This window comes from Mercenaria mercenaria, chromosome 15, assembly GCF_021730395.1.
Source record: "Mercenaria mercenaria strain notata chromosome 15, MADL_Memer_1, whole genome shotgun sequence".
In the NCBI taxonomy this organism is placed as follows: Eukaryota; Metazoa; Mollusca; class Bivalvia; order Venerida; family Veneridae; genus Mercenaria; species Mercenaria mercenaria.
This window is the reverse complement of record NC_069375.1, coordinates 51977999-51994111: the sequence shown is the minus strand read 5'-3', so window position 1 is coordinate 51994111 and position 16113 is coordinate 51977999. Positions and strand designations below refer to the sequence as shown.

Below are 16113 nucleotides of genomic sequence, written 5' to 3'. Positions count from 1 at the left end.
TCACAGCTAAAGGTAAAAGGTTTACGCTTTCACTATCCATAGCAGTGGTGGGGGATTTAGCTGTCTTTCAGACTGCCTTGTTAATGTTTAGAAAACATTGTCACCCTATATATATAATCCAGTCTACAGCCCTGGGAAGATATCTTTTGCAGTATAATAATGCAATTCATTCCATTTACGTATAATAGTGTTGAATCTAGTTTTTTACGCAATGAATGTCATGTACTTGTAAAAAAAACAGATAATTATAAATCATCGCCATAAATGTAGTCCGGTTTACAGCCCTGGGAAGATATGTTTTTCAGTATAATATTGCGATTCATTCTGTAAAACGCAACTATATAAGACAGTTCCTCCCCAAAAGACTGCCTAGTCCCATTTTCTGATGCATGATATCCCACAAAGAAACCCTTTTCTCGGGAGAAACTTCCCTCTAGTAGCATTTATTAATTTAGAAAACACTGTCGTCCTATATGTAATCCGGTAGCCCTGGGAAGATATCTTTTGCAGTATAATTATGCGATTCATTCCGTAAAACACCAGTTTTACGTTTAATAATCTTGAATCTATTCATTTTCTTTACGGAATGAATGTCATGTACTTGTAAAAATACTACCCTGTAGGAGCATTTATTAATGTTGAAGAATACATCGTTGCTCTATATGTAATCCGGTTTGCTTCACTGGGCCATAAACGATTACATATAGATCAACATTTCAGTAAACGCATTTTATTTACAGAATGAATGTCATGTACTAAGTTACAAGAGGAAAACAAAATTAATACTCACTATTTCAATACTGTCAATATCCCCAATTTAATGTATAAAAGTAAAATTCCATACATGGAAAAATTGCACACACATACACTATCTACATGTTATATTTGTACATTGATGTAATTGAAAGAGACCACGCCCTCGTCCATAATATATACATGCAAGCATCTGAAAGATCCAGATCAGCGAAAAGTAAGCAACTGCTATGATTTAGTAAACTTTTATTTGGAAACAAAATTATCTGCCCCGGGGGAAGTAAACTGGATACTGCCAAATTATCTACAGATCAGTTTGTAGGTCTTGCCACAGGCATTGTTGAGTGTAAGTATGAACTAAATTTGGTCATTAATGTGGGCTGTAGGTAAAATCTGGTTAACCAAAATTATGTTTTTTGAGGTTTCAAGTTTGGAGGCGAGGGTCATGTGAGATTCAAGGTCATCTATATATATATAGGTCAGTTTGTAGGTCTTGCCACAAGGATTGTTGCATGTGAATATGAGCTAAATCTGGTCATTAATGTGGGCTGTAGGTGAAATAGTAAAATCTTGTTTGTACGGACGGACTAATGGACACACAGACAAATGGATGGACAGTACAATTGCTATATGCCCGGGGACACGAAAAAAAGATATTTCTATTCTAATAATGATGAAAGAAATGCTACAACAACACAAATAAATATAATTATAAGAGGGATAAATTGTTGCACCTCCTCATTTGTAGACTGCTTCTCTGCTGACTTCTTGACTGGGTCGCCATTTACTACTGGTTTATTTGTAATGCCTAAAGTTTCTGCTACATTATCATCATCGTCATCATCATCAAATATCGATCTATAAAAATAATAAATGTATTTAAGTTAAAAAGAACTGGTATGTCAGAAATTTCATGGCATACTTTGGATGGAACCAGCAAAACTTCAAACAATGCAAGCATGTAACAAAAAAGGTAATGACAGAAACATTTTTTTTAATCTAGAAACAATCAACACAAGTGAAAACATTTACTAGTGAAGGTTAGGTATACAAACTTGTAAAGCAACTTTTATTGGCTCTCAGTAAACACTAACTTTTGAATCAGTTGAATACAGCTCCATGTTTGAAAAGTAATATTTCATAAATGTTTTTTATTTAGATCAACAATTACTGTTCATTAACATATTTTGAAATTTGGACAAGTAAACATGTAAAGGGAAAAAATTCTTTTAGAAACTGACCCTAGATAATTACGGCTTGAGAATGTGAGTGAAACAAGTAGCTGCGTTCAATAAACGCTTGATGCCCCCGACGGCATCCTTGTTGATACAAAGCAACCTAAGTCCAAAACGAGGTCAAGTTTAAGGTCAAGGTCAAACTGAGGTCAGGTAATGTCTGAAGATGAGGAATGGTCACAGGTTACATCTGCATTAGTATCAAGTCATTCTAGTTAGGGGTATTGATGCTAGACGAAACAGTCCCATTTGGTTAACCTCGTACGGACGGATGGACAAACAGACAGGACAATCACTATATGCCTCCCGCATCAGTAGATGCCGGGGGCATAAAAAGGGCCAGGGATAAAAGATAAGAAAATGTTCATTTGAGAACAAGTCAATAAACAATTGTCTCTGATTGGTTGTTGAAGCACAATTTTAAAATTGACCAAGATTATGTTAATCAAGAATAACTCACTTTGTTCTATCTTTCTCTGTCCCCTGTTCTTCACTACTATCATCAGAGAGTGGCGGGGGTTCAGTACTGACTATCGGAGTTGGCACACGCTCTGGACCTTTAGCTGTCTTGCTTTCCAATGCTGAATCTAGTAAATCTTCCAGTGATCCAGCCTTCTTCAAGTTTGAGTCTCCAGCAGAGGGATTCTCTATCACAGTTTTTCCCTCATCTAAAGTATATCAAGCACAGTGCAATTAAATGTTAGTTTTTGTGTTAATATATATCTGACTTAAAACAAAATATATTGAAATGTTTTTCTTTTTATTTTAGTTGTTTTAATTCTAATTTGTATTTTACTACCGTTCCAATACTGTATCAAGGATATTCTGGACAAAGCTATTAACTGGCCTTATTCACAGCCATTACAGAATGGCAAAAAGTAGACAATAACATATACAGGCGTGTAAGGAGATATAGATGGCAAATACTACATTGATTAAAACAAGAGCTCGTAGAACACGAAATGCCCCCCTTGATGCATTCAGTAACTGCACAAGGAACAGAAATTATTTGGTCACTGTAAACAGAAGTTCTACTGTTCTGGTTCAATGTGATCTTGACGTTTGATCTATTGACCTTAAATTCAACAGGGGACGTTTGATGAACGGACCTCAATCAATAATTATTGGTCATTTACCAGTTATAAGTGACCTCTGTATCAAATGTAATTTTAAACTAAAGCATTCTCTAGCTATCTGGCAAAAAAGTTCTACTGTTTGGGGTCAATGTGACCTTGACCTTTGACCTACTGACCTCAAAATCAATAGGGGTCATCTGCAGGTCATGATCAACCTCCCTATTAAGTTTCATGATCCTAGGCCCAAACATTCTCAAGTTATCGTTCTGAAACAGTTTAACTGTTCTGGGTCACAGTGACCTTGACCTTTGACCTACCTACCTCAAAATCAACAGGGGTCATTTGCTGGTCATGAACAACCTCCCTATTAAGTTTCGTGATCCTAGGCCCAAGTGTTCTCAAGTTATCGTCCGGAAACGGTTTAAATGTTCCGGGTCACTGTGACCTTGACCTTTGACCAACTGACCTCAAAATCAATAGGGGTCATCTGCTGGTCATGACCAACCTCCCAATCAACTTTCATGATCCTAGGCCCAAGCGTTCTTGAGTTATCATATGGAAACCATTTAACTGTTCCGGGTCACTATGATTTTGACCTACTGACCTCAGAATCAATAGGGGTCACCTGCTGGTCATGACCAATTTCATGATCCTAGGCCAAAGTGTTCTCGTGTTATCATCCGAAAACCGACTGGTCTACGGACCAACCGACCGACATCTGCAAAACAATATACCCCATCTTCTTCGAAGGGGGGCATAATAAGACCACCCTCTTTTCCAGTAAAATAGTCAAAATTTGATTGTGCCATAACATACATTTTTTTGCCTTAAATGTAATTCATATCAGCAATAGTTTCATTGACAACCAGGAAGTTCCAAAATTACTAATGGAGAAAACGTATTTGAATGGAAATTACCAATTGTCATTACCTCAAATAGTTCAATATACTGATTCTTAAATTTCAAGCATTCTATCTATAGGATCTTGGAAGCCTAAACAGAAATCAAAATGTCCATTATATGTCAAACCTTTTTGTTCATTTTCAACCTCCTGAGTATCTTTATCACTTAATTCATCCTCTAATTCTTCTTTAACATCAACATTTTTACTAGTTTCTTCATTTCCTTCTTCCACATTCTCTATTTCATTATCTAGTTCATCCTGGTAACTCTTTTCATCATCTTCTATAACATGATTTTCGCTTGAATTTTCTACAGTAGATTTTCCTACTATGTCAGATTGAGTATTATTTATCTCTGGCACTTCTACTTGAGTTTCAGTTTTTTGTTCAATTTTCTCTTCAACTGTTTCCTTTACTGGTTCTGTACTTTCATCATCTTCTACCCCATCTGACTCTAAAAATAAACTTTATAATTTCAGTAAGGTGTTTAAGAAAGAAAATATTCAAGGTATGCTCCTTATAACATCAATGCTTTAGGTTTATCATAAATTCAACACCCTTTCAGAACAAAAAAATCACCAAAAGCGAATTATTAGTATCTACTGTCTTAATAACATACAACATTTACAACACAGATGTTTGCAGAAAAAATGGTCTTCACTACACACAACAAGGCCTCAGCACTCACATTAAAGATATTTTTTCTTTGTGACATTGTTAACAGCCAAAATGAAAACAAGGAACCAAACATTTGCATATACAAGTATTTTTAAAAGTCATTTCTCTATGTGCATACAGACCAAGGATGATGGAAGTCACAATAGACTGTGGTAAGAAAAATACAAAAAGTATGTTAAAATATCTAATCAAATAAACCTTCTTCCTCCTCTTCTTCTTCGCTTTCTTCTTCTTCCTCTTCACTCTCTTTATCTTCTTTATTTTCCTGGGTTCTCTTCATCAATGATAAAGTAGTGCTCTGTTGTAAATAACAGCAATGTTAATCTTTTATTACACCATCATCACCACTACCACAATTACAATCATCATCATTATCTTCAGAATCCTCATCATTACCACCATCATCATTGTCATCCTCATCATCACCACCACCACCAAAATTATCAACATCCTCCTCCATATCATCATCATCAAATACAAAATATATAACACTAAACATAAATAAGCATATTTTAAGGATTAATACACTTCATGGTGAAAACGTATGAAACCAAAATACACTTCTACCTAATACAGTTTCAAGTGGCATATTTCCACTTTGTTGAAATTTCTCATGTCTTACTCCTTTTAATTTGTCTGTCTGCTTCATCTGGCTACGGACCACTTTTTAACCATATCTTAGCTATCAGTCAGTTTACCTATCATGACTTCAGTGTTCCGAGATTGTGCACCCATACTAACATATTCTCTGTAACTTCCCACATGTGAATCAAGAGACAGAGGAAAATGATTTCAGGTGTATAATCTTCTATTAAATCTGCATGAAGAACATTTTACCTTGCCCAAGAAACTGAATCTGTAGATATCTTGTCCAATGTTGTCCTGCTTCAGCTAACTAGGCAACACTCATAAACCTCAGTAAATCCTGCTTCAGCTAACTAGGCAACACTCATAAACCTCAGTAAATCCTGCTTCAGCTAACTAGGCAACACTCATAAACCTCAGTAAATCCTGCTTCAGCTAACTAGGCAACACTCATAAACCTCAGTAAATATTTTGACATGCACATATACATATATACACAATACCTATATACACAATATCTATATCCACAATATACAGTGAAGAAGCAGCACAAACACAGTATACCTTTATAGAATTGAGTATTACAGCAAGTATTTCACTTCCAGTGTATTTCTCTTCCGACTCAAATGTATCTCTCATCTCTTTATACACAGTGTTCATTATTTTCTTTACCTGAAAAACATAGTTTTTTGTCTTTACCAGAAAAACGCAAAAAAACCCTATCAACTTGACATCATGTTTCCTATAAAATACATTCAGTTTCCTTTTTCATGGTATTCAAGTCAACTTTATTTTCAACAGACTCCTACTGTGAAATTATCTTTACTCCTATGGGACTAAATTTTATATCTTTAGAGGTTGTATTGTTCAACATTGTCAAATCTCTGTGCAAACATAATTTTTCGATTTATTTAATTTGTACAATTAAACATCCACAAATTTATGTACCCTACCCAGGAAATACTGTGAAATCATTTGATTTTGTGGCCACAATATTTAGTGGTTTTGCCCCCAAAACGGTTATTTCACGGCAATACAAATTTGCGGATTTCAACTTTTGAGCATGAAATGAATGCATACTTTCCTTGATCATTTGTATTTAATTTTGTGGAATGCGTTCTTTCCTTGATCATTTGTATTTAATTTTGTGGAATGCGTTCTTTCCTTGATCATTTAGATTTTTGTGGACCGACCATACCTCAAAATCTACAAAAGTCAGTCCTCCAGGAACATAAGTGAATTCACAGATTGACGGATTTAAGCCTCTTTTTACATCTATGTAAAGTCAACTGTACACAATAAGTTATTAAACAAGTCAAGAATAAATTGAAAATAGCTACAATTAAAACTCATGAAATTCTGTCACAGAATAAGCTAAAACTTACTTCCTCTAGTAAGTTCCCTGTCCCTGCAGAAGCTGCCAAAGTTGAACCTGAACCTTCTGTTCTGACAGACTTCAGTTCCGACTGTACATTCTCTAATTGTTCACTAAGATGGTCCCGCTGTGTTTCTATCTCCTCAATATGCTCTTCGTACCTCTCCTTCATTGTAGTTGCATTGTTACGCAATGACTCATACTGTAATTCAACATTACTTTAGGTTTGAAAGGAAAATTGAATGTGTACTTTTACATTCATCTTTACCTTAACAAGACTGCAACAAGAGCCATGTTAGACATGGCCAATCCCCCCGCCGGGCATATTATAATTGAAGGCTGAAGTTCCTGGCAAGTTAGTGTCTGAAAGTATTAATTTTGGGGAAAGCTTTGAAGAACCATTTAGTTGTGGTCCGCATCAGGGGTTTTAAAGATGTGGAAGAAAGAATAAGTCAGTGGTGAGGTGGTTTACTGCTAAATTTTATTAATTTTCATGAACAGTAAAGCTATGACGTTTTTCTATATGGCTACTGTAAAAAGAAGGAATGGAAAGCTAACAGGGAACACTTTTAAGTGCCAGAATGTCACAATATATGCACGTCACAGCAAATTTGTTTACTCTAGCAGCTGTATTTGCAAATGGAATTTTAATTTTGTGGTTGTTTAGTAATCATTGTAAGTCTTGTTTTTCTATGTCCACAAAAAACTCCTTACCAGGTAGAGATATCTTAAAATACACCTAAAATTGGAAAGTAACATCTATGTTGTACCACAGAAAAGTGGTCTTGTTTTTTTGCCTACGGTCAATTATAAAAATGTTACAATATAAGTTATTTATAGTAACAACTAAGGGAAGTTAATCTTAAAAAAAAAAACAAGAGATCACAGAGTGATCTTGGCGCCCACCAATGTGCCATTTTTGAGTGTTCCAAATTTCAAGACTTACTGACTAGCTCAAGGTCAAATTTCATTTCCGTACACAACACTTTGCATGTGGTCCAAATTCGAAAGCTGTAGCTTGAGAAATGTGAAAGAAAGTAGGTCACTAGGTCAAAATCAAGGTCAAATTACACTTCAGAACACAAATTTATGCATGTGGTCCAAATTTAAAGCCTGTACCTTCAAAAATGTGGAAGTAGGTCACTAGGTCAATGTCAAGGTCAAAGTTTGTTTTGGTACACAATCCTATGCATGTGGTCTAAATTTGAAGCCTGTAGCTACAGAAATGTGAAAGTAGGTCACTAGGTCAATCTTAAGGTCAAAGTTCATTTCGGTACACAAAACTATGCATGAGGTCCAAATTTGAAGGCTGTAGCTCGAGAAATGTGAAAGTAGGTCACTAGGTCAAAATCAAGGTCAAATTGTATTTCGGAACACAGAACTATGCATGTGTTCCAAATTTGAAGCCTGTACCTTCAAAAATGTGAAAGTAGGTCACTAGGTCAATGTAAAGGTCAAAGTTTGTTTCGGTACACAAAACTATGCATGTGGTCCAAATTTGAAGGCTGTAGCTTGAGAAATGTGAAAGTAGGTCAGTAGGTCAAAATCAAGGTCAAATTCCAATTCAGAACACAAAACTATGCATGTGGTCCAAATTTGAAGCCTGTACCTTCAAAAATGTGAAAGTAGGTCACTAGGTCAAAGTCAAGGTCAAAGTTTTTTTCAGTGCACAAAACTATGCAAGTGGTCCAAATTTGAAGGCTGTAGCTACAGAAATGTGAAAGTAGGTCACTAGGTCAAAATCAAGGTCAACTCATGTCAAGGTTCATCTTGCCACTCAAAACCATACATGTGGTCCAAATTTGAATGTTGTAGGTTATTGACAAGAAGATTTTAAAATCTTTTCCCTATATAAGTCTATATGAATCATGTGACCCCCCAGGGCGGGGCCATATTTGACCCTAGGGGGATAATTTGAACAAACTTGGTAGAGAACCACTAGATGATGCTACATTACAAATGCCAAAGCCCTAGGCTTTGTGGTTTGGACAAGAAGATTTTCAACGTTTTTCCCTATGTAAGTCTATGTAAACCATGTGACCCCCGGGGCGGAGCCATATTTGACCCTAGGGGGATAATTTGAACAATCTTAGTAGAAGACCATTAGATGATGTCATATACAAAATATCAAAGCCCTAGGCCCTGTGGTTTTGAACAAGAGGTTTTTCAAAGTTTTTCCCTATATAAGTCTATAAAAACCATGTGACCCCCGGGGCGGGGCCATATTAGACCCCAAGGAAATATTTTGAATCATCTTGGTAGAAGACCACTAGATGATGCTTCATACCAAATATCAAAGCCCTAGGCTCTGTGGTTTTGGACAAGAAGATTTTCAAAGTTTTTCCCTATATAAATCTTTGTAAATTATAGAAATAAACAAAGGGCCATAACTTACTAAAAAATTGTTGAACCAGTCTGATTTTCAGGGGGACACAACTAGGGTACCAATACATCATTCTGACAAAGTTTGGTCAAAATCCCCCAGGTAGTTTCTGAGGAGATGCGATAACGAGAAATTGTTAACGGACTGAAGGACGGACGGACTGACGGACGGACGGAAGGACGACGGACCACGGACGCAGAGTGATTTGAATAGCCCACCATCTGATGATGGTGGGCTAAAAAAAATCCGCACCCCCCAAAAATTGTAAGTCCACACAAAAATCCTTACAAGGTAGAGATAGGTCAAAATACACCTCAAAATTGGATGTAGCATGCATGTTGTACTACAGAAAAGTGGTCTCGATTTTTCCCTACGACTAGTAATGAAAAAGTTACAATAAAAGCTATTTAAAGTAAAACAAAGGGAGGTAATTCTAAAGAAGGGAACTGCGCATGACACTTCATCTCATGATGGTGTATAACTGTGCCAAGTTACATCAAAATCCCTCCATGCAAGAAGAAGAAATGCTTTGGACAAAGTCATTCTTGTATCTGACCTTTGGCCTCTAAGTGTGACCTTGACCTTAGACCTAGGGACCTGGATCTTGCGCACGACACTCTGTCTCGTGGTGGTAAACATTTGTGCCAAGTTATATCAAAATCTCTCTATGCATGAAGAAGAAATGCTCCGGACAAGGTTTTCATTCTTGTATCCTTTGACGTTTAAGTGTGACCTTGACCTTAGACCTAGGGACCTGGTTCTTGTGCATGACACTCCGCCTCGTGGTGGTGAACATTATGCCAACATATATCAAAATCCCTCCATGCATGAAAAAGATATGCTCCGGACAAATTTTTAAAGAAAATATGATAAAGGGGAATAACTCAAAAACTAGGCAAGGTAGAGTTATTGTTCTTGCACACTGCACTTCCTCCCAATGTGTTCTATCAGTGTATGAAGTTTGAAGAAAATCCCTCCTATACTTTTGGAGTTATGCTCCGGACAAAATGTTTTAAGAAAATAAGATAAAGGGGAATAACTCAAAAAATAGGCAAGGTAGAGTTATTGTTCTTGCATACTGCACTTCCTCCCAATGTGTTCTATCAGTGTATAAAGTTTGAAGAAAATCCCTCCAGTACTTTTGGATTTATGCTCCGGACAAATTTTTTTAAGAAAATAAGATAAAGGGGAATAACTCAAAAAATAGGCAAGGTAGAGTTATTGTTCTTGCACAATGCACTTCCTCCCAATGTGTTCTATCAGTGTATGAAGTTTGAAGAAAATCCCTCCAGTACTTTTGGAGTTATGCTCCGGACAAAGATCGTTGCGGACGGACGGACGCACACACGGACGGAGAGCATTTCTAATATCCCCTTCGCCTTTGGTGGGGGGATAAAAAAGAAGATAAGGCCTACCGTAAGAATTAAAACAAAAACTGAAATACTGAAATTGTTTTGCCTTCTGAAAATCAAACTTTGTTGCATACCTTTTCTTTCCATATAGAAAGTTGTTCTACTTGTTCCTGTAGATCCTGAAGTTTCTCTTCACTGCCCTGGTTATTATTTCTCATAGACTGTATCTGTAAAACATACAGTATATCATATTAAAGGAACATTGTAAGAGAAAGTCATCTCTTTACAGAAATATTACATTACACTCTTCCTTGAAGAAGTTACAGTCTGAATAATCTTTTCTCTTACAGGGTTTTTTTCATCAATTTTATCCTAAAAGTTTGATGACAATACTGAAATTATACACCTTTCTAAAGAGCTTCAGTTGTGTTTATAGAAATTTTTGTTGGTTTGGTTTTAAGCCACATACACACAATTCAGGTCATATGGTTAGTTTCTAGCTTAAGGAAGTAGGTTACCTTGTTACCAGGGTAAATTCAAATTAGTTGAACCGCAGCAATTTTTTGTATTTTGTGTAATATGATGTTTTAACAGCTACAATCTCAATTTCGTTTTTCTCTGGCCCTTCAAGTTCAATTTTTATCCAGGTTTAAAGAACATGACCCTCCAAAGGTATTTTATATTGAAAGAAGAAGGAAAATACGGATATTTAACATTTTCAGTGTATTTTAGTTTCACTGATATCTGTAGAAGTCTGCATAATTGATAATTTTACTAGTATGCGCGTTAGCTTTCTAATATAAGCTTAAAATGTATATGTCGCGGGGCTCGTGTTTCCATGGTAATGCATTTTCGCTCATTTTTAAACAACTATGTATAAAAACAGGGTTTTCGACGGCTTCAGCGCCATTCTGTTAATGATCAACATGGAATATTTGGGTAATATTATTAGCAAAATACCAAGCACTTTACATGGTACCCTATTTTTCTTAAAGTTTAAAGTAACCATGGCAACAGAGATGTTTAAAATAGGTTATATCTTGCTTTTTGTCGCAATTTCTTATAAAAAATATTGAATAAAATTATCTTTCTTGTCAATGAAGCTTCAAAACAAATTATTTCAAACGTAAGTTATATTTTCGTGTTATTTGTATTTATTCAAACAAATTTCACAGCTTAAAATACTTAAACAGTACCCTTCGTCTTGCATTTTTCATGGAAAAATCGTTCAGCATGTGCTATTATTCTCATGGATGTTGTTGAAATGAAAATAAAAAGCCAAAGCTGTGTTCCTTAAATAGACCAGTGTCAACGCTTTTGAATTTTACATTTAGATATATAGGTCACGGGCTTCGTTTCCATGGTAACATCAATTCAGTTCAAGAAATCACAATTTTCTACTGAAATCTGAACAATTTTAGAGCTTAGTTTTAGTATATAACTAACAAATTATCAACGAAAACTGAAAAATAAGTATTACAAATCAAACTGCAAGTTTTTTATTTGAAAATGGCCGTAAAAAGTAACCTTTCACCCAACTATATTCCAAATAACATCGGTTACCATCAACCATTTTCTTACATTCCGCATAACATTTCAATATAACTACATAAAAGAAGCAAAATACTGATTGTTATTCAGAGCAAAAGACTCATAAAAAATATTTCAGCAAATAATAGCTGTTTGAAAATAGTTCAAATAAAGAAAATGCACAGAATTACGTACTTTCAAAATAAAAGCTATTAATTTTGCGCGGTAACTGACACATAACGTCATGACGTCATTTTAAGGCAACATTGTTTTGAAGCGTTTCTGTGGGAATTTATTCATTATTTCTGCATTATTAAACCATAAAGCATCAGATCGGAGACAGGTTCATGATTTGTTTTCAGAAGAATGGATATACAAACACATTTAGTTTGTCGTAAACGTCGTCGTAAATCGTCACGTTAGCTTCCGGTTGGGCATGCGCACATACAAATATTAAGGTAACCTACCTCCTTAAATGGTGGAGGAATACCCCTAGGAACCCCTCTGGGCACTATTTCAGGTAGGAGCTGGAACCACTGGCCATCCACAAGCTAACTGGACAGCTTTCAGCCTATAATCACCCAAACAGAGCCTAAACACAGAATGATGAGGGGCAGGTGATTTAAAGTCTGTAAACTTAACCACTCAGCCATAGACATTCATATGGGAACTTTTTTTTTCAAATCATACTAACTGGTCAAAAAAACACCTTTTCATATTGAATTGCAGCAATTCTGAGTCCAGTTTTTTTTTTTATATTCTTTTTTTTTTTGTTACAAAAAACAGCAACTATGACTTCATTTCTTGTCGGAATCAGATATCTTTGAAAAAAGGAAAGTTATTTTCATTGGCCAAAAATATATGCATTGTTTTTGTTTGGTTATATCACTAGTTTTTTTTCCTGTCATACAAATTACAGTTAGTTGATCCAACACTTTACTGGGTTTCACACCACTTTATCAAGTGCATGACAAATTATTCTCAAAGATGAAAAGGAGAAACAATTATGGTGGACACAAAAGCTAATATTTAAACTCATTGGTCCATTCTCAGAGGATCATACTGTTAATTCTGACCTATTTCATGAAAGTCTCCAAATTACATATAGATGTGCACAAAAGAATCATTAACTTAGTTTGACATATATGAAATTATTCATGTAATCAACAAGTAATCAGAAAGAAATGATTACACAAGATTTTCTAATGTAATCAAATACATTAGGATTCTATGTAATAAGAAAATGAGTCTACTGTATAAGTAGATATTTCCGCGGGTTGAAAAGTTAGCGAATTTGGAATTCCAGACATTTAGCGTGCGGAAATATTAGCAAATTCCTGATTTCCAAGTTGTGTAAAAATAGCAGGTAACAAGTGAATGAAGTATTGCCATGCAATACAAAGTCCCGTACTGGAAGGCACCTAATCTTCTCTACTGCAGTATAATATCATACATGTCATTCGTCCCGGATTGTCCGGGATTGTCCCGGAAATCACATACTCGTCCCGGTGTCCCGGACAGTGTTGAAATGTTCCGGAAAATTAAAAAAAAAGAAAAACAAAAATAACCCCCCAAAAAACTAGTTTTTTTGGCCCATAAATTGTTGAATTTTACATGAATACAAGAGGACCATAATGCTCCTGAATCGCTCACCTCTTCCCACATGACCCAGTTTTGAGTATGACGTCGTTTTTTCTATTATTTGACATAGTGACCTAGTTTTTGAGCTCATGTGACCCAGTTCTGAACTTGACCTAGATATTATCGAGATAAAAATTCTGACCAATTTTCATTAAGATCCATTGAAAAATATGGTCTCTAGAGAGGTCACAAGGTTTTTCTATTATTTGACCTATTGACCTAGTTTTCGAAGGTACGTGACCCTGTTTTGAATTTCACCTAGATATCATCAAGGTGAACATTCTCACTAATTTTCATGAAGATCTCATGAAAAATATGGCCTCTAGAGAGGTCACAAGGTTTTTCTATTTTTATACCTACTGGCCTAGTTTTTGACCGCACATGACCCAGTTTCGAAATTGACCTAGATACCATCAAGGTGAACATTCAGATCAATTTTCATGAAGATCCATTGAAAAATATGGCCTCTAGAGAGGTCAAAAGATTTTTCTAATTTTAGACCTACTGACCTAGTATTTGACCGTAGTTGACCCAGTTTCAAACTTGACTTAGATATAATCAAGATGAATATTCAGACTAACTTTCATACAGATCCCATGAAAAGTATGGCCTCTAGAGAGGTCACAAGGTTTTTTTATTATTTGACCTACTGACCTAGTTTTTTAAGGCACGTGACCCAGTTTCAAATTTGACCTAGATATCATCAAGGTGAACATTCTGACCAATTTTCATCAAGATCCATTCAAGGGTATGGCCTCTAGAGAGGTCACAAGGTTTTTCTATTTCAAGACCTACTGACCTAGTTTTTGATCGCAGCTGACCCAGTTTCAAACTTGACCTATATATCATCAAGATAAACATTCAGACAAACTTTCATACAGATCCCATGAAAAATATGGCCTCTAGAGAGGTCACAACGTTTTTTCATTATTTGACCTACTGACCTACTTTTTGATGGCACGTGACCCACTTTCCAACTTGACCTAAATATCATCAAGATGAACATTCTGACCAATTTTTATGGAGACCCATTCACAAGTATGGCCTCTAGAGAGGCCGCAAGGTTTTTCTATTTTTAGACCTACTGACCTAGTTTTTGACCGCACATGACCCTGTTTCAAACTTGACCTAGATATCATCAAGATGAACATTCAGACCAACTTTCATACAGATCCCATGAAAAATATGGCCTTTAGAGAGGTCACAAGGTTTTTCTATTTCAAGACCTACTGACCTAGTTTTTGATGGCACGTGACCCACTTTCGAACTTGACCTAGATATCATCAAGATGAACATTCAGACCAACTTTCATACAGATCCCATGAAAAATATGGCCTCTAGAGAGGTCACAAGGTTTTTCTATTATTTGACCTACTGACCTAGTTTTTGATGGCACGTGACCCACTTTCGAACTTGACCTAGATATCATCAAGGTGAACATTCTGACTAATTTTCATGAAGATCTCATGAAATATATGGCCTCTAGAGAGGTCACAAGGTTTTTCTATTTTTAGACCTACTGACCTAGTTTTTGACCGCACGTGACACAGTTTCGAACTTGACCTAGATATCATCAAGATGAACATTCAGACCAACTTTCATACAGATCCCATTAAAAATATGGCCTTTAGAGAGGTCACAAGGTTTTTCTATTATTTGACCTACTGACCTAGTTTTTGAAGGCACGTGACCCAGTTTCGACTTGACCTAGATATCATCAAGGTGAACGTTCTGACCAATTTTCATGAAGATCTTGTGAAATATATGGCCTCTAGAGAGGTCACAAGGTTTTTCTATTTTTAGATCTACTGACCTAGTTTTTGATGGCACGTGACCCAGTTTCGAACTTGATCTAGATATCATCAAGGTGAACATTCTGACTAATTTTCATGAAGATCTTATGAAATATATGGCCTCTAGAGAGGTCACAAGGTTTTTCTATTTTTAGACCTACCGACCTAGTTTTTGCTGGCATGTGACCCAATTTCGAATTTGACCTAGATATCATCAAGATGAACATTCTGACCAATTTTCATAAAGATCCCACGAAAAATGTGACCTCTAGAGTGGTCACAAGCAAAAGTTTACGGACGGACGGACGGACGGACGAACGCACAAACGGACGCACGGACGACGGACGCTGCGTGATCACAAAAGCTCACCTTGTCACTATGTGACAGGTGAGCTAAAAACACAATAAACAGTCACCGGTGTCACATTGTTTATTCCTAATTATCCGATAATCAGTTTCATGCCCTCGAGCGGGACACATGTTGATTAAGCTAGCTCCGATCACCACTCGTATTGCGCACTGCGAACTTTTGATGACCCAGATTAATTTACAGTCAGCTATTTTGATGACCCTGATTATGAATTGACAAAATTATGCAATCAGTAACAGTTTTATGATAATTTAATATTAGGAACAATAGCCGAAAAGCTCGTTGTTGTTAGCACGTAGGCGGTGAAGCTACATGTAGCCTTGACTGGAAGAAATGGCTGATAACGGTCAATTAAACGATAATTACTTTAAAAGGTTGTAATCTTTCAAAATGTAGATTGATTGTCACACATATTCTAAATTAAAATTTTGACTATTGAAT

At 36.0% G+C, this 16113-nt stretch overlaps 1 protein-coding gene across 3 annotated transcripts in view; it reads right to left on the bottom strand.

Annotated features, from left to right (window-relative positions):
* LOC123563978 (FK506-binding protein 15-like) overlaps positions 1 to 16113 on the bottom strand; it is a 241413-nt gene that overhangs the window by 25766 nt on the left and 199534 nt on the right. For all 3 annotated transcript variants that reach the window (XM_053524018.1, XM_053524017.1, XM_053524016.1), the window contains exons 23-29: positions 10474 to 10566; positions 6615 to 6806; positions 5794 to 5901; positions 4843 to 4942; positions 4094 to 4420; positions 2449 to 2656; positions 1488 to 1611 (exon numbers count right to left, since the gene is read on the bottom strand). In XM_053524018.1, coding sequence (XP_053379993.1) covers positions 1488 to 1611; positions 2449 to 2656; positions 4094 to 4420; positions 4843 to 4942; positions 5794 to 5901; positions 6615 to 6806; positions 10474 to 10566 — 1152 coding nt within the window. The remainder of the gene's footprint in view (positions 1 to 1487; positions 1612 to 2448; positions 2657 to 4093; positions 4421 to 4842; positions 4943 to 5793; positions 5902 to 6614; positions 6807 to 10473; positions 10567 to 16113) is intronic.